This window comes from Leptonotus elevatus, chromosome 15 (assembly GCF_054856555.1).
Source record: "Leptonotus elevatus isolate MCC_2025b chromosome 15, RoL_Lele_1.0, whole genome shotgun sequence".
Classification (NCBI taxonomy): Eukaryota; Metazoa; Chordata; class Actinopteri; order Syngnathiformes; family Syngnathidae; genus Leptonotus; species Leptonotus elevatus.
Genome location: NC_141253.1, coordinates 20,217,451 through 20,237,554, shown reverse-complemented (window position 1 = coordinate 20,237,554; position 20,104 = coordinate 20,217,451). Strand labels below are relative to the sequence as shown.

General features: G+C 37.3%; 2 protein-coding genes across 8 annotated transcripts in view; one reads left to right on the top strand and one right to left on the bottom strand.

Annotated features, from left to right (window-relative positions):
- Window positions 1-20,104, bottom strand: part of scai (suppressor of cancer cell invasion) — a 139,479-nt gene that overhangs the window by 22,645 nt on the left and 96,730 nt on the right. For all 7 annotated transcript variants that reach the window (XM_086096914.1, XM_086096913.1, XM_086096918.1 and 4 more), the window contains 4 exons: window positions 16,217-16,295; window positions 3,846-3,945; window positions 3,484-3,565; window positions 3,031-3,103 (listed from right to left, as the gene is read on the bottom strand). In XM_086096914.1, the coding sequence (XP_085953040.1) occupies window positions 3,031-3,103; window positions 3,484-3,565; window positions 3,846-3,945; window positions 16,217-16,295 (334 nt within the window). The remainder of the gene's footprint in view (window positions 1-3,030; window positions 3,104-3,483; window positions 3,566-3,845; window positions 3,946-16,216; window positions 16,296-20,104) is intronic.
- Window positions 1-20,104, top strand: part of LOC147162361 (uncharacterized) — a 37,890-nt gene that overhangs the window by 3,808 nt on the left and 13,978 nt on the right. Inside the window, exon 2 of the mRNA XM_086096921.1 lies at window positions 10,886-10,984. Within this exon, the coding sequence (XP_085953047.1) occupies window positions 10,972-10,984 (13 nt within the window). The 5' untranslated portion in view covers window positions 10,886-10,971. The remainder of the gene's footprint in view (window positions 1-10,885; window positions 10,985-20,104) is intronic.

Sequence of the window (20,104 nt, the reverse complement as noted above, 5' to 3'; positions counted from 1 at the left end):
AAAAAATTTGAGAGAATCGGAAATAGAGGTGTAGCTTTAGACTGGATACGAAGCTATTTATCTTCAAGATATCAATATGTGACAATCGGAGGGAGCATGTAAAATAGACTCGAAGTCACATGTGGTGTACCCCAGGGCTCAGTTTTGGGTCTTAAAATGTTTATATTATACATAAATGACATATGCAATGTCTCTAGTGTCTTAAAAATTTTACTCTTTATTGATGATACAAATATTTTTTGTACAGGTGAGGATTTAAACAAGCTGGCCCAAAGTGTAAATGAAGAATTGTACAATCTGCAACATCTTAATCTTAACAAGACACAATTTATGTTATTTGGTTAAAAAAAGGACTTAAAGAAACTATAAACGTTAAAGTCAGCAATGTGAATATCGAACGTGTTAGAGAATACAAGGTATTGGGAATAATAATGACTTGTTAACATGGAATACTCATATAAGTCAACTAAAAAAAACTAGCTAGAATACATCTATTCTATTTAGAGCCCAAAATATGTTAAATCAGAGGGCCCTTCAAATAATTTATTGCGCGCTGATCCTGCCTTACTTGACCTATTGTGCTGACATTTGGGGGGAATACGTATATAAGCCGCCTATATCCCTTGAGGGTACTCAAGAAAAAAGCTGTAAGAATCATACACAACGCTCCTTACAATGCACATACACCCGATTTATTTTTTAAATCTAAATTATAAATTATATGATTTAATAAACTTTAGGACTGTGCAATGTATAAAGCGTAAAAAAACTGCCTCCCTTATAACTTGCAAATTCGCTTCCAGGCCAGGGAATCGAAATATGATTTGAGAGGGAAACATGTATTCGTACAAAGTTATTTCAGAACAACACTAAAATCATTTTTGATTTACTGTACTGGTGTATAACAATGGAATAACTTCGATTTTGGAGTAACGAACACAGGGACATTGGCTGGCTTTAGAAAAAAAAGTATAAATAACTTATATTTAACAGATCCACGGATGAAAATCGATAATTCTGAATATGATGACATTTACACACAAGGTCAAAATCTGGGTGGAAACCCTGAATTGTAAATAAGGCTTGGTGTCCCCCCCAAAAAAGTAAACACAGCTGAATCTGTTATCTTTGCTCAAGGACTTGGGAGCTGTTACGTCTTTGAAAAGCAACTACCAGTCTGTCCCCCCTGATTGCTGAAATACAACATGGAACTAGTAAACTGGTCTTTAAGTGCTATGGACAAGATCTTCTCAACAATGCCAACAGGACCTGGTCAACGCTCATGTCCGGGTGGAACTTTTATGTCTGGATTTGTAGAAGATAGTTGGGGAAGATGGCGGCCGCTGTGTCTAGCCTCACTCGAAGTTGAAGACGTCAAAGACATCTACCTGTTCATCACGCTGGTGGCTGGGATGCTTCTGCTAGGAATCGGAGCCCTCTGACTGCATCGAATCCTCAGAAAAATGCAGGATGGGCAAAAAAAGGCGGTGGAAATGGCCACTGTGGCTCTAAGCATCATCACTGGAGTGCAAGCCAACTTGTCCAAGGCCTGTGACGACATATCACAAGTGAAGAACGACCTAGCTGCATCCAACATCGCCATAAACAGAAAGGCAATTAACTTGTCTCCAAAGCTGAACAACATGGAGATGATTGCTCGTCGGAACGCAGCGATGAAAAGAAATCGAGACAAGGAAGAAACCGACTGAAGGGTGAGGCTGGATGCGGGCTACCATTTATCCTTAGCTATCCAATGCTACTGGACCAAACTGATCAACAAGAGAACAAATCAACCTTTTGATCAACAAAGACTATTGGGAAGACGAACTTTTGCATCAATCAGCAACTTGATAATCCACACAACTATATGTGACGAATTACCACTTTGATTAACTGCGTCCTATTGCATTCTGGGAACGGGAATTAATAAACTTCGGCTTCATCCCGTCAGCCCTTTTTCTTTTCAGGTATAATTGTATGTGAAAAGTGAATGTTGTAAATTGTCTCTATGATTGTCCGAAAGGAAAAATGAACAAATAAAAACAAACAAAAACAAACAAAACGAATCCTCTTCCGTACAATTTAGACTATGTCACAGAAAATAAACTAATTTGATTGCAAGGTTTATTTTGAGCCGGGCTGAAATCGCTTTCAACGGCTGAGTGACCAGACTAACTTTGTTTCATTCAAAAAAGTGGCTGTGACTTGCCAGGCAAGGAGAATCTGTCCATATAAGACAATTATTAGATCCAAACTGAACAAATCTGGCATTAGGGAGTGGCAAGAAGAACGCCATTTTTAAAAGAAAATCATTCAAAGTCCCATTAGAAGTTTGCCACAAGCCATCCAGGAGACACAACATGAAAGAAGGTGCTCTAGTCAGATGAGAAAAAATTTTAACTTTTTGAGCTAAATGTAAAATATTTTGTTTGGGACAAAATTAATACTGCACATCACATCGAATATTTTCGCCCATCCTACTTTTTTATTTGTAAAAATAAATAAATAAATCATATACATTTTGTTTCACTTCACGACTGTGTGGTGATGGAGTTGATTCTTCACAAAATAAATTAATAAATTAATAAAAATCCACTTTTTTATCTTTATTTGAAGCCTGAAATGTGGCAAAAGTTAAAAAAGTTCTTAGGGGGAATAATAATTTTGTTTCATTAAACTCTCAAAATTTGAACGTTTCTCCTCAAATAAATGATTAACAAAAAGCTCCTCAAAGAAAAAAAGTTATTTCGAGCCTTGAATAGTGATGTCATATTTGGTTAGGACAATCCTTGGAGGATTTATTTTCTCCACTGTAAAAAAACAAAACAAAATATAAAATATAAAATAACAAAACTGCTGGGATAGGCCCCAGGACGCCCGCAACCTTCGTGAGGATGAGTGGTTCAGATAATGGAGGGATGTAATAATAGTAAGTTATCATGACTGTAACTGGTCAAGACAGGAATTTATTGATATTAGCTTGAAAAAAAAAAATATTGTTACTTTTTTTCAACAGGCACACACACACACCTTGTACACACTTCGGATATACTTTAGGTGATAGTAGACACACCAAAGGTTGGCCAAACATATTTGTGAAATTCTAGGGGAGAAAAGAAAAACAAACATATTATGACATCCATTTAAAGGGGAAGTCAACCCCCAAATATACTGTATGCGCACCCACAAGTCTAAACATGGAATTCCGATTAATACTGTATGTATAGCTAAATGAATTAATCAGCAAAATCCACCCATTTTTGTCCATTTTGCCACATGCAGTCGACTGATAATGACATCACAGTTGCTCAGAGCACAGGTAATGAATGACCAATCACTTGTCACTTGACCAAACTCAGAAAACAGGTGAGACTAGTGGGGCTACATAAAACATGTGCAAATGTTGGGGTTGGCTTCCCCTTTAATTTAAAACAGGGTCACATCATAAATAATTTTGCTAGATAAATAAACATGCTGGGGTACCTTATAGGCGGTGCTGTTTGTGGAATCCACAATAATAAAAAGTGGCTTCCGAGTAAAAGGAAGTAAGTCACCGGGATGAAGGCTGTCAACAACATTCAAAAGTACAGTATTCATTATTCATAGTGCTTCTGTATTGCTGTGCAGACATGTGTCCCATCTCTGGTATGGAAGCACTATTTTATATTGCTAACATGCTGAAGTGACATTTTGGAGTAAACAAGTGCTTTGCTTTGATGTTGAATTCAGTTTTAAATTTAATTTAATCAACATGCTTTCAAAATCCACCTAAATTCAAAATATGACCATTTAATCAAATTCACAGTAAAAAAAAATACATGACTAATTCACAGTTATATTCTTACCAGTGCATTTCTTTATGGGACTGACTCTTCTTCTGAATCATCTCTCCATTCACAAACTCTCGATTTGAATTTGTGAGAACCCCTCCAAAATCAAATGGTCCTACCAAAAATGGAGAAAATTAAGTTGTATTTAGTTGAAAATGATAGAGCAGCGGTCACTCACCAACTGGTGACCACGGGGCACCAGATAGCCTTCAAGGACCACTTAAGTAGCCCACAGGTTGGCGCTAAAAAATGGCTCAGCTGTGATGGGCAGTGTTGGGAACGTTACTTAAAAGAAGTAATTAGTTATAGTTACTCATTACTTGCTTAAAAAAGCAACCGAGTTAGTAGTTGAATTACTTCATAAAAAAAAGTAACCAGTCAAAGTAACAATGTTCACTACTTTTTAAACAAATTTTTTACATCAAATAATTTGGATTTTTAAATGATTTTCATTGGTACCTGATGCCTAAGACAGGAACTAACTCTACTATTAGTAAGGACATTTTATTTTGTATTACAGGAGGGGGTAATTCCACCTTCCTGGAGAGGGGCAACAATTTCAGTTATCCCAAAAGAGGGCAAAGACAAACAGGAGTATGGAAGCTATCGGCCAATCAGTGTATTTAATTTGGATTATAAGATAATTACTTCTATTCTTTCCCGTAGACTAGAGAAGCTGCTACCAGTCCTCATCCATTTAGATCAGACCAGGTTTATTCGCCAGAGGCAAACAACTGATAATATGCATATTACTGCATATTATGGATTATATCCACAAGAATAAATTGCAATCAATAATAGGGAGTCTGGAGGCCGAGAAGGCCTTTAATTCGGTCAGATGGGCTTTTATATATAAAGTGTTGAAGAAGTTTGGTTTTAGGGACAAGTTCATTAGAGTAGTTCAAGCATATTAAGATCAATGGGGACTTATCCGGAAGTTTCCCCCTGGAACCGGGGATGGAGGCAGGGCTGTCCAATGTCACCCCTCCTTTTTTATTTATTTATAGAGACACTAGGCCAATCAATAAGTCAAAATTCAAACATCTGAGGTATACTAATATCAGGAGTAGAACACAAGGTCGCTCGTTTGCTGATGATGTTTTGGTTAGTTTGGGGATGCCAGAGAGCTCATTTGGTAGGCTTTCGGGCTATAACGTTAACATTTGAAAAAAGCAGGTGATGACACTTAACTATACCCCCACTGCAACCCTATGCAAAGAATTTAATTTAAAGTGGGAAAATGAGAATATTAAATACCTAGGGATACAATTGACTAGTGATCTTTCAAAGCTTGTTCTAGCTAACTATGAGCCAGTATCTCTCAATATTAAAGCTGACCTGCACAGATGGAACTTGGTCCCCTTTTTAAGCGTTAGTGAGAGGATACATGCAGGCAAGATGAATATTCTCCCACAACTGCTTTACTTAGTGAAGAATTTACCTGTGAAGGTTTGTGACAACCAATTTAGAGAATGGGATAAATGGATATCAAGGTTTATTTGGCATGGTCAAAAACCCAGGATAAAGTACGTAACTCTTCAACTTCCAAAGGAAGGTGGATGCTTGGGCCCTCCCTGCTTGAGGAACTATTATTATGCGGCATAGGTTACTCCTCTCATATATTGTTGCAATGACACATACTCAGCAACATGAAAAGTGATGGTATGGTATGTCAACACAATTCCCCATCTGGGCTGCAATAGCTTGATGGATAAGTTACAAAGGATAGGAAATCCCGTGGTTGATTCACACGCTCCAGGCTTGGCAGAATGTGATTAATTCCTGTGGGATTCCCAAGTTGTTAAACGTGTTTAGGTGTTTTGCTTATGATTCAGAATTTGTCACTAATAGACTCGATTCAGGCTTTAGATCTTGGAGCAGGTATGGGCTATCGTTTTTTTTTTCATTAACTCATAAAAAAGTTGTTCATAGCTATCATCTCAAGACCTGGGACAACAACTGGGGAAAAAAATCTTGACTTTTTGAAAAACTATAAGACAGGGGCGGGGCCTCAAATTTTGCCTTTGATATTTCCTTCATCAAAAAAGAGGATATGCTTAATAACTCCGCTGTAAAAGCTCCAAAGAAATCCCAAACTTCTCATGCATCTTATTAACCACGGCCTGACAACATCTATATGATAATATTCGGTTGTACATGTAGCGCCACCTAGTGGTAACAAGAAATGTCATGTATGTCATTTTTATCTATTGTGCCGAGCCTGTTTGAAGGATCCAGTTGAAATTTCGTCAGAAAAGCTTTAAGATGTTGATCATGCCCCACACCAAATATTGTAACTTTTTGCCAAAGGGCATGGCTGTTACAGTGACGCAAAGTCTGATGGTTTACCGTGACAATAAAAGCTGCGTTAACTTGACCCAGATGATCCTAACTTCTCAAAATTTCACACAATTGTACTGATAGCGACACCTACTGGCATTATATTTTTATTTTTTTACATTATTTTCTTCAACTTTTTGCTCCAACCACGTTAACTGGATCTACCTCATATTTACTCAGAAGAGTGTTTAGGCCTTCATGATGTCATAACACGAAGTTTGTGAGTTTTTGTGAATCGCTGTGGGCGTGGCAAGGTACTGTTCGCCAAGAAAACAACGCCAATTTTGAGGGCCTAAACATGCACTGAAACTCATGAAACTTGGCACACACACATCTGGCCTGGCAAAAGAGTAATATTTTATCGTGTATTGTGCGATTTTTACAAAAAATACTCACTAGCGCCCCCTAGAAATTTTGAACAAAGCAGCCCCGGTTGTACGTTTAAGCAAGATCTACAAATTTTTGGGGGGTATTTGAGGGAGCCCAAGACCTACAAAAAAGTTTCTTGGACCCAGATGCTTAAATGAAAAGGCAGTGAGCAACACATTTTTGAATGTCAGATTTTTGCCAATTTTTTAACATTTACAAGGGGCATACTCTTTGCTCATTTCTCCTACACGTTTGATCCAATTGACTTCAATTTTGGCCCGGACCATGTCAAGACCTGGGCCATCATCAGACGGGAAAAAATCTTGAGTTTTCTAAATACTATTGACCATTTGCACAGACGTCACGTGATCACGTGACTGCCCTATGACGGACGACGGAAGGAAATGATTGTTGAATGGAAGTAGACGTGACCAGGAGCAACTTAGTGACTTAGCGACTGTTGTTTTACAAATTAAAAGTTATTATTGCCCATAGAGTCATGGAATCTATTACTTCAACCGAAGGTCGTCTGTCAGTCGAAGTTGCACATTTAGTCGGGACTCATAGAGCGCGATATTTACTTAAGATGGAGATCGCTAATTTGAAAACAGCCCCTTACCTTCTGTTGCCTGCTGTTTTTACGAAGTTAATCAAATCGCCGACTTTTCTGGAATTCACAGCGCACAACTTATATCATTATGTAGTCAATGCCATCCCTTCTCCTTACACCGGGGCTGATTCAAAAGCTTGTCGCTGGCTGGGTCTCTAGGACAAGATACTACGCTCACACCGGGGTACAATATACCTCGTAATGCAAAGATAAAACTTGTTTATCATGCTATCTGATGTATTTTTAAATAGTCCGTTCTATATTGAAATGCTGTGATGATGTGTTACTATGTTTACTTGCATGGAACAAATTACTATTGTAGTGGCAAGCTATGCAGTAATTTCATGAATATGACTCCAGAGTAAAAAACTCCAAGCACAAAGACGAAATACCACATTATTAAACAGTCAAATGCACTTAATAGTTTTGAAGAAGATACATTTTAAAACTAAGCTGTGTGTTCGTGCAGTTGGAGTGGACACTAACTATCTGGCTCGTTTATGTGATTTGAAACACGCAATTCGACACCTCTGTTACAATATTTGTTAGTGTACGTTTATTAGTAAAATGTATAAACATGTATTTACTAATTACAACCTTTATCTACTAACCTTGCAAAAAATGATCGCTGCAAATCCGTGAATACTTTGTGGGCTGCCAGTCCTTTCTGTTGATTGCTGCTATCGTTGTTCGTCTTCATTAGAAGGTATGTGATAAAAAGCAACATTTGGTTTACTCTTTGTCTTTCTGTACAACCAACTGCACAGCAAGATATGACCATTTTATAAGAAAATGGATTAGATAAGGGACTTTACGCTGTACGAGATTCAATGGTTATAATACAGGCAAGTGGCTCTTTTGCCGTCCAGCATTCCGGAGGGGGCGTTCCCATGAGGGCTGTGACATCACGTGCAAAAGGTCAATATGATGGGGGCGGGGCATCATATTTTGTGTTTCATATTTCCTTCGCTATGAAAGACAAAATACGTAATAACAAATCAGGTACATTTCTTGCAAACCAACTTCAACGCAATCGGGAAAAATCTCTTATAACGGCTATCAAAGGGACAACTGGTGAATGCACACAATCACCAGAAGAAATTAATCAAATTTGTTATAACTATTATCGCAACTTATACTCAGAAACTAACAAGCCTAACCCTTAGCATATTGTGGCATTACTCAGTAGCTTAAATATACCTCAGTTAACTACTGAATATAAAGATATGTTAGATGCGCCACTTACTATGAACGAGCTGTACAGTGCTCTAGATAGTATGCCTATTGGCAGAGCACCTGGCACGGATGGATATCCGGCTATCTCTCTATCTGCTCCACTATTCTTAAGAGTAGTAACAGAAATTAAAACTAATGGTTACATACGCCCACACATGAATACAGCAGCAATTACACTTTTATTAAAGCCAGAAAAAGACCACACCCTTCCATCAAGTTACCATCTGATTTCACTAATTAATACTGATATTAAAATTATCACTAAGGCTTTCGCATCTAGACGAGAAACAGTAATCTCGACAATCATTCATAGCGACCAAACAGGCTTTATTAAAGGTCGTCACTTTACTAATAATATTAGGAGGCTCTTTAACCTTATTAGCATGTCACAGCGGCATGATAAAAAATATAAAATATTATATCATTGGATGAAGAAAAAGCTTTCGACAAAGTTAACTGGTCCTTCCTCTTTGCTGTTTTAAATAAATTTGGCTTTGGGAAGTCATTTATTCACTGGGTGTCAGTATTATATGATTCTCCTAAAGCTACAGTTACTACTAATGGGATTATATATCAGAGTTTTACTCTACAGAGAGGCACAAGACAGGCATGCCCACTGTCCCCTTTATTATTTGCAATATTTATTGAGCCACTTGCATTAGCTATACGCCAGGAAAGAAGGATTCAAGGAATTAACTCTGGGGTAACAGAACACAAAATTAATCTATTTGCCGATGATATTTTACTTTATTTAGAAAAGCCTACTATTTCGTTAGGGGAAGTATTTAACTTAATAACTAAATTCTCACATTTATAAGATTATTCTATTAACTGGACAAAATCAACACTACAACCTATTACAGAAAATTCATGGAACCCTGCAAGCCAGGACCCACACTACTCATTTCCTATAGGTAATTTAAAATACTTAGGCATAAAAATCTCATCTAAATTAACTGATTTAAGTCATTTAAACTTTACTCTGGATAGCATTTATAGTGACTTGGAGCGCTGGAATAATCTTCCTATTTCTCTAATAAGACGAATAGCCACCATTAAAATTAAAGTTTTACCCCAAATAAACTATTTTTCCCTCAATGATTCCATTCAAACCTACGTCTAACTGGTTCCAGTTGTTGGACTCGGCCGTTACAAAATTCTACTGGAATAAAAAAAAAAGATTAGTCTATCTACTCTTCAGAAAAGTAAATCCAAAGGAGGTCTAGAGGCACCAAATTTTATGCACTACTATATAGCTAACCAGCTACAATATATCATTCTATGGGCACAACCCAACAGAGATACTAACAGTTGGTTAGAACTAGACCAGAAGGATTGTAATAACCTCAGACTTTTAGATTTACTCTTTATTACAACATCGATTAAGCGACACAATTGTTTAAAAAAACCAATGATTTCAGCCACCTTGACCGCCTGGTAGAAGGCACTAGAAGTTACAAAGGCCTAATTAGAGCCCTGCGGGCTTTCTCCCATATGGCATAACCCCGACTTTCAATTTAACAACCAATCGTTTTATTTAGGTGTGTGGGAGCAGAAAGGAATTACACATCTCCACCATCTTTTCTCAGATGATGTTTATATCACATACATCCTTGCTCCAAAAATAAAAAATAAAAAACAGATTTTTTTTCCATTATCTGCAAATTAAAAATATGATAAAGAAACAAATTCCAACACTTCGGGATACGCTCCAACCGCCTGTTTTAACTAAAGATATTACAAAGCTTTCTCCGACAACAACAAAAAACCTCTCAAAAATATATGTTACTTTCGTATACTGATAAAATGTATTTACCCATGTCGAAGTGGGAGACAGACTTGTCTATAGCTCCGGAATTTGACTTTTGGATTCAAGTTTGTGTAAACTTATTTAAAATGACAAAACACGCAAATTTACAACTTATCCGATATAAAATTATTCATAGAACATATATTACTCAATATATGATGAAGAAAATGGGACTCTCAGACGCCGACATTTGTCTCCAGTGTTTACAAATTACTGCAGACACTTATTTTCATGCTTTATGGTTATGCACTCCGGTTATGTATTTCTGGACTAAAGTCTTAAAAAAAACTTTCCGCTATGTTGGACTGTAGGATACCTTTATCTCCAAACTTGTGTTTGCTAGGTGACCTAACAGCAACTGACTTACCACGTAAACAATTTCAATCTACACTTGTAGCCCTTACTATTGCGAAAAAAACAATTCTTGTTAACTGGAAAAATAAACAAACTCTGAATATCGACCAATGGTCTAACCTCCTCATAAATCACATTTTAATGGAAAAAAGATCTGCCTCGAATAAAAACCAAATTTCAAAATGTATACAAACATGGTCTACTTATAGATATAGAATCTTTTAATCTAAATCTGGTTACTTAATTCTGCCTGTTAGCGAGAGCCACCACATCGCGATAACTTATATTGCTGTTTATGTATTTGGCAATTTGTAACTAATGGTTGTGTTTTTACAGTCAGGAACCCAGTTGCTGCCAGCAGGATCGAACAGACCACATCAAATGATACCTTACAGTCACCAACTCCTCAAGATTCACTTCCAATGGGCACTAAAGGTTAATATTCGAAATCACTGCATGCCAGTGGGTTAACTTTATAGGTGCTGTCCCGCCTGGCTGAGCTTGGCCCGGGTGTGTGTGTGTGGGGGGGGGGGGGGGGGGGGAGTTAGCGGGGGCTGTGGGCCGGTGAGGTGCCTGGTGGGCCTGCCGTCCCCCGTTCTGCTGCGTTGGGCTTGGGGCGCGGGCCGTGTTGGGGTGGGGGGCGCTCCTGGCTCCGGTGGCCCCTGTGGGGCCTGGGGGGTTGTCCTTGCTCTGTCCTGGCCGAGGTCAACGGCTCCCCTCTTTGGTGGAGGTTTTCATGCATGCCAGATCTACCACACTAGCATCTACCGAAATTCAAACACAATCTGCCTCTTCGTCTGGTCGTTGAGTCGGTGGAGGCTGATGTCTGTGGATCTCACTCTGCTTCATCTATCCTGCCTTCCTTCCTTTCCTCAGTCTTTCCTTTGGTCTCCTGAGGTCTCCCTAATTTGTTGCAATTTAAATGTTTCTGGGGTTGGTGATAGATTCTGGTTGGTAACCCGCTAGGTAGTGGATTTCACTTTTCTTTGATCCTTCCTCGGGTCTCCTGACAACTTCACGACTCTAGCTGTATTCTAAAGTATTCGGTTTAGGTGAACAGTATGGGATTTTTAATAGCTTTTAGGTGAATTAATGAGCACACACTCACACGCACGCACATATGCACAAACACACCCACACATGCACACACTACGCACATACAAAAAAAAAAAAAAAAGAGAGAGAAAAAAGAGAGCAATGATGATGACATGTCGAATCGGTAAGATTACCGAATGAAAAATACTGAGGTGCCTCAGAAAAAAAATAAGAAAAGGAAAAGGATCCTGGTATTGAAATGCAGTCCACTTCTTTCACTTGTCGAGCACATAAAAGGGAAGGTGCAACCAAGAAAGCCCAAGACAGTTGAACAGTTAGAGAGACACGTGTTAGACAAGAATTGGACAGCATTCCCATTTCTTAACTTGAGAAACTTGTCTCCTCGATCTCCAGACGTTTGCAGACTGTTGTAAGAAGAAGAGAGGATGCCTCACAGTGGTGAAAATGGCCTTGTCCCAACTTTTTGAGATTTGTTGACACCATGAAATTTAAAATCAACTTAGTTTTCCCTTAAAATGATAAATTTTCTCAGTTTCAAATTTTCACCTGTTCTCTATGTTCTATTCTGAATAAAATGTAAAAATTTGGCACTTCCACATAATTGCATTCATTTTTTAATCACAATTTGTATAGTGTTCCAACTTTTTGGGAATTGTGTGTGTATATATATATATATATATATATATATATATATATATAAAAAATTTCCATTTACCGTATTTTCACGACCATAAGTCATTATAAGGTGCAGTCACAGTTACCGGTGCTATTTCTGTGTTAAACACACACATAAGGTGCACCGCACTATTGGGCGCAGGCACGGTCTAGCTCAAAATTTATGGTAGCATGCTGTCATGCTAAAACATATGCTAGTGCTAAAGCATGTTTTTAAAAAAGGCAGCGAGCGGAACAAAAGTGAGTTTGGTTGAAGTAACAATGTAAACAGTGAGTTCAGTTGTACTTGAAGTATATAACAATGTACTCACGTTGTTTTTGATCATTCCTAATCTACAAATCAGTCATAGTCCTCATGATATTCTGTATCAGAAACAAACAACTGGGCAAGTTCTCCATCAAACATGCCAGTCTCATCGAAAAAGATGCCAGCTTTTGTGTTTGCCCAAGCATTCACGATCCATTGACATATTGTGGCACAACTTGCACAATGCTGCCTCCCAGTCTTGGTAAAGCTGTTTTCGCCAGCCTCCCGGAATGATAGCAAGCTCTGCGTTTATTTGCCGAACTTTATTTTTCACAGCAGCTGAGAGATGTGCACATTTGAGTCACGGAGAAAAGAAAGGAAAGGTGATGCGTGGGAAAAAACAATCTGGTCTCTTTTGTATGTGGTATGATCTGTTTAGCTACACTGTATAGACTTGCACTACTTCAAAGTGACTTTTACGATGTCTGTTGCTGTAAGTGCACGTTGTTCAATAACGCATTTAAAAAAAGAAAAGAAAAAAAAAGGAAACAATACACTACTGTATGTAGTAGTTTAGCCCGGACACCCCTTTGCATTTGTTATGTTCCATCTCCCTCACTCCCTGTGCGAGTAGACTGCTCTATTTTGGAGGGAGCTGTCAATCAAACAATCAACTTGTAAGTGGCTCGTTAAGCTCTGAAACAAGCAAAAAAGAAAAAAAAAGAGGACATATGCTCACTGAACATGCATGCTTTAGCGCCATGGCATAAATTTGAACACAACAAATCACGATTGGCAGAGTGAACACGTCGGGGTGGGCGTGGGGCAGGGGCAGGGGGAGAGGAGGGACTGGAGAACTCGCCACCAAGTTGACTCTTCCGTGCTATCATGTCTGTCCTCAGTCAGGTCCGCTTTTCTTGTATATAAGCAATGTGTGCGGGAAGTCCTCTCACACAGTCAGTCAGATTTTGGACCTTGGTCCACACACAAGGCGCACCTCACTATTATGAGCACCGTCGATTTTTTAAAACATTTAAGACTTTAAAGTGCGCCTTATAGTTGTGAAAATATGGTATATTTATTTTGTGCATTACATTTTTTAATTATGGGCCTGCTGAGCGGAGCGCTTGCAAAGCAAGCAGGCACATATTACTATCCTACAAAAAAGGGTTTATTGTTGCGTTTATTATTATATCTTCTTCCACAATTTTTCCGCAAAAATGCGGCTCGATCTGACTCGGTGCGCCATTATTTTTCTAAGAATTCCCAGTTACCATAGCGACGCTATTCCCAAAAAACTCCCAAAAAAAGTCCCATAGGAATGAATGGGAAACCGAAAGAGACCAACTCCAATCAAGCACCTTTGTCCAAGACACGCTGCGCGCGCATACGTTAACCGACCGATATGGATTTTAGCTCATTTTGTTGGAATTTTTCCCATCTTTAGCTCAGTGTCAAAATTAAGAAATGAAAGCTCTCCCCCCTGTGCGGGTTCAAAGACAGTGAGCGAAGGGGTGAAAATAGCCTTTTTTGCATCGGCTAGAGCGTGACTAATTAAGGCTTGAGTTACGGGAACCAAAAAATCTATTTCCAAAAGTTTCACTTCAACTCGTCACCATGGCCACAATATTTGCTCACTAGACATCAAATTCACACATTTATTTATTTGGCTAAGGTGTCATTTAGTACCTTTATTTTCACTTTAAGCGAGGAGAAGTCGTACTTGGGCGCCTATCTCCTCCATGTTAATTTCGCCGCCTTTGTTTCTTCATTTTCGAAAAATCATACGTTTTCAACCTGCTCTCATTTGCTCATTTTTCATCCGATTAAACAACTGAGAACATGCTCGCGTTCCCCAAACCCTTGCCGTTCTAACGAGCCATTTCTGGAATCTGCATCTTCAACCGTTAAGTCGTGAGAGGCTTTTGTTTGAGGTGTGCTTATCCCATACAAAATCAATGGAATGTTGGTGCGTGACGTCTCCCAACAAGTTACTCAAGTTAATTAAATGTGTACGCGGTAACAGTAAGATACTTTTATTTGATGTTGATTATGGTTAACTTCCACATTTCTTGACCGATTTCAATGGTTTAAATTTTAAACTGTTCAGCTCATTTAAATGTTGGTTAAAATCAAATGTGTGTGCGTGAATGTACATGTTTCTTAAAGGGACAGTAAGATACTTTTAGTTGATGTTGATTATGGTTAACTTCCACATTTCTTGACCGATTTCAATGGTTTAAATTTTAAACTGTTCAGCTCATTTCAATGTTAGTTAAAATCAAATGTGTGTGCGTGAATGTGCATGTTTCTTAAAGGGGCAGTAATACTTTTAGTTGATTATGGTTAACTTCCACATTTCTTGACTGATTTCAATGGTTTAAATTTTAAACTGTTCAGCTCATTGAAATGTTAGTTAAAATCAAATGTGTGTGCGTGAATGTGCATGTTTCTTAAAGGGGCAGTAATACTTTGTTGATTATGGTTAACTTCCACATTTCTTGACCGATTTCAATGGTTTAAATTTTAAACTGTTCAGCTCATTTCAATGCTAGTTAAAATCAAATGTGTGTGCGTGAATGTGCATGTTTCTTAAAGGGGCAGTAATACTTTTAGTTGATTATGGTTAACTTCCACATTTCTTGACCGATTTCAATGGTTTAAATTTTAAACTGTTCAGCTCATTTCAATGTTGGTTAAAATCAAATGTGTGTGCGTGAATGTGCATGTTTCTTAAAGGGACAGTAAGATACTTTTAGTTGATGTTGATTATGGTTAACTTCCACATTTCTTGACCGATTTCAATGGTTTACATTTTTAACTGTTCATCTCATTTCAATGTTTGTTAAAATCAAATGTGTGTGCGTGAATGTGCATGTTTCTTAAAGGGGCAGTAATACTTTTAGTTGATTATGGTTAACTTCCACATTTCTTGAGCGATTTCAATGGTTTAAATTGTATTTTTATTGCTCCAAGTATTGCGTGTTTCCACGTGAGTCAGCAGGCCCATTCAAAATTTCCGCGGAAATTTTTCTAGTTATATTTTTTATATCTGTTTTTATTTTCCCTTTTATTCATTTATGTATTTATTTAGTCATTTATTTATTAGTGCTGTCAAAGTTAAAGCGTTAACTGATTAATTAATCACAAAAAATTATCACAAGAATCATAAATTAACATAGATTAATCGCACTATTAATTTTGACCATAGATTATCCTTTAGCGTGACAGTGGATGGCTACGTTTAAGGTAGCACAGGTTGTGTTTTAGCAATAAACATAATTACATGCATTAAAGTAAAGCATTTAATAAATGTTTGCGTATCACATTTAGAATATTTGCTCATGTTAAAATATTGGGGTCATTTTTTTCCATTTTAAATTATGCAAGTAATAAACTGATTAGAAAAAGGGGAGGATGAGCGTGTGCAGTGGATCAAAAAATGTTGAAGACGTCCTCATAACATTAAATGTCAAAATAATGAACACATAACCAGTGCTCTTCAAATTTGGCGGGAAAAAAATGTTGATTAAAAAAAGGCTTTTTTTAATTAAGCAATTAATTGTGATTAATCAAAATTTTAAGATGTGATTAATCAGATTTAAAAAAATTATCGTTTGACAGCTCTATTTATTTTTATTTTTGGCAATTTTGGTCCTTCATAAGCCTGTAGCCAAAAATACACTTACCTTCACTTTCTATATTTACAGATGGAAAGATTCCGGTTGCTGACAGGTAGACAAGTAGAACACTGTTTGCTGGCAATTCCTGAAATTAAAAGTAATTAAAAAAAATACACAATAGGTAATAATTGATGCATAATTGTCTTTTAAGCCTCACATTGATTCTCTTGTAAAAAAAAGAAAGAAGCTGTGCCTTAAGTTTCTATTTTAGAAACAAATTGTGTTTTTCTTTCCAAGCAAGGAAAAGACTTGTGGCCGCAACATTTTTTCCTGTGCTTGATTATGGAGACCTTTTATACTCACATGCCCCAGCCAAAGCTCTACATATGTTGGACTCTGTTTTTCATGCCTCGTTGCGCTTCATAACAAACTACAGTCCACGAACTGTGAACTGTATTCCCGGGTTGGATGGCCTGCTTTGGACACTCGTCGGCTGACACACTGGTACAGATTTATTTACAAGGGACGCATAGGGTTACTCCCTCCATATTTGAAAGTTTATATTCAGATGGACCTTACTCTCTTCGTTCTCAGGACATCTACTTACTGACTGCCCCTACTGTCAGGACAGAGAAAGGAAAGATGGCTTTTCAGTATCAAGCACCTACAGATTGGAATTTTTTACAAAAGACAATTCAACTTCCAGGTATCATAACTTTGTCTCCGTTTGATGCCATTTTAAAGGACCTGGAAATGAAGTCATTAACCTGTTTTTAATTTACTGTTGTGTTGTGTTGTGTTACGCCTCTTGGCCAGGACTCCCTTGAAAAAGAGATCTGCGGATCTCAATGGGATTTTCCAGGTTAAATAATGTTAAAAAAAAAGGGCTATGTAGTATGAGTACGTACATAAATACAAACATACAAGTACAGGGAGTCCTAAAGTTACGGCGTAGTTCCGTTCCTACGCTGGCAATATAACCCGAATTTTGACTTAAATCGGATTTCACCGTTAAAATCGATATTTAACATCAAAATACTTTGTACAGTAATTTTAAAAAACATATTTGCGCGACCCGGAAGAGCCGGAACCAATATTTTGTGTTTCTGCACAGACATTCATTGCTGACGGACGGCAGAGTGGAGCTAATTCAAATTTAAACATGGAAATGTGACGGACCTGATGGTGAGCCGACCTGCTCAATGGACGTCTGTTGCTGGAGGTAACAACAACACAACTTTAAATAACTTTACAATGGCGTGATTACTGTGGGCAAATAATGAAAAGGAAGGTGCTACGGACAAGGCACAAGGCGTAAAGTCAAAACGACTCCCTGTACATATATATATCTATACTGTCAGAGGGGTGTGATTTTTTTAAACTAAAAAATACTTAGACATAGCTTAAAAAAACATCTCACTTTTACGTTTTCAAAAAAAAAGCAACAATATATCAACAGTACAACGATCCACAAGGCCACTGATACGAAGCATGAAATGTTTATACTACATGAATATTGATTGGTCTTCTGAACTGAACTGTTCAATGAAAAAAAAATCTGAGTAACACAATTAGCGTATGTAAATCTGAACCAGATAGTAAATTCATCTACAAGGATAAAAATTAACAGAGATGGGTTAACTACAGCTACATGTATTGATCATATTTATACAAATGATGTTAAAAAGTGCACAAATATAATTTCAGAACCCGTTGGCTACAGTGATCATAATATAATTGCTCTGGCATTTAAAATAAAAGTATCATGAGCAAGACCTAACGTCATTTACAAAAGAATGTCCAAATCTTTTTCAGAACTTGATTTTATCAAGGATGTGGAAAATGTATAATGGGACACAGTGTTACAGAATACGCATGCTGAGATGAGATTGCACTGAATGATTTTTTTTTTGTAAACTATTTTCCAGCAGTGTGTGATAAACATGCCCCAATTAGAACACTCTTTGAAGATTCTGGTTGGTTACCCGGTGGGTAATAGGTGATGTCTGGTCGGTGCTGGATTTCACTTTTCTTTCTTTCTTTTGATCCTTCCTCGGGTCTCCTGACAACCTCACGACTCTAGTTGGATTCTTAAGTATTCGGTTTAGGTGAACGGTATGGAATTTTTGATAGGTTTTAGGTGAATTAATGAGCACACACTTACACACACACAAATGCACACACACCCGCACATGCACATACTCACGCACATACACACAAAAAAAAGAGAAAAAAAAGAGAGAGAGCAATGATGATGACATGTCGAATCGGTAAGATTATCGAATGAACAATACTGAGCTCTCTCTCAGGAAAAAAAAGAAGAAAAAAAAAAGAACACTGTCAGATCTACAAGGTCTCCTTGCTTGGATCGTGATTTGAGACAAGGAAAAAGGGACTGATTGAAAGAAAAACTGTTGTGTTGTTGATTGGCAAGCTTTTCGGTCATTCAATTAATAGGCAAAAGAAAAAAATACTAACAAAATGAATTTCACAAATGTGGTAAAAATAGTAAACAAATATGAAAAACAATAAATTAACTGTTGGGTTGAAGAAACAGTTAAATGCTCTCATTTATTGATGTGAATGAAACATTTATGACTAAACCTTTTTAAGTTGCAAGCTATTTCAATAATTACTGTAAAAAAAAAAGTGAAAATCATTAGAAATTAAATGTCCCAAGTGAGTGACTGTCAAAATCAATAATAAAAGAACAAATTATGTTTGATAACAACTGTTCATATATTTTTGAATCTGATGAGAATGATAATTTTCAAAGAATACTTTTAAACTGTGATAAACCTTATGGAATTGACTATACTGCTGGTAAACTTCTAAAGGTTGTAACTAAATCAGTGGTCAAGCCTTTATTTCATATTTTCAATTTATGTTTTATTTGTTCAAGTCCAAGTTTGTGGAAAATATCAAAAGTTGTTCCTCTTGCTAAAAATTCAAAAGAACCACTAACTGGGCAAAACAGCAAACCCATAAGCACCTTATATGTCGACAGTAAACTGATGGAGAGTTTTATGTTTAAACAGATTCAGAATTATTTTAAGTTAACCAACCTTAAGTCTGATGCTCAAGGAAGAAGAAGGGTATTAAACTAGCTCAGCACTTATATCTCTAACGAATGAATAGCTGCAACAAATTGACAAAGCAGTGTGTAGGAGTTGCATTTTTGGATGTCAGCAAAGCCTTTGATCTTATTGATCATAAACTTATATCTGGGAAACTAGCATTATATGTCTTCAAAAGCTCAGCAATGTTTTTCTTAAGCAGTTAATTGACAGAGCTGTAAAGGCAGCACGTAAGATTATCGGAGCAACGCTGCCAACTATGGGTGAACTGGCAGAACAGCATTGCCTCTTCAGGGCTCGTGGTATCAGCTAAGACAGGGGTGGCTAAGTTCAGTCCTCGAGAGCCACTATCCAGCCTGTTTTCCATGTCTCCCTCTTTCTAAGACAAGCTATGACATCTCACACTCATGCCAAAATGATTTTATCTCTGTTTATTTTTTTAAATATCTTTCAAGTACAAACTCAAATCTTTCAAGTATGGAAAAATATCCTTCAAGTGCAAAAATATCCTTCAAGTACAAAAATATCCTTCAAGTGCAAAAAAATCCTTCACGTACGAAAAAAGCTATTCTACAACTACGGATAACGTCACATGACTTTTGGCACCAATATTCTGCCTAGCAGATCCACGCGCACATTTGGCATCTGGCACATCTGGCATCTGGCACATCTGGCATTTGGGCGTGTGGATCATCGGGCTTGTGTGCATTATTTGAGAAGTTTTTTCCAGTACTTTGTAATTCACGGAGTATTTATTTTTTAGAATAATATTTAGTTCCATCCGTTACATTTTAAAAACAGTATCTGTACTTTTTATTAGATACATTTTCAAAACAGAGGGTCATTAATCGGTACTTTTGTTTTACATGCATGACAA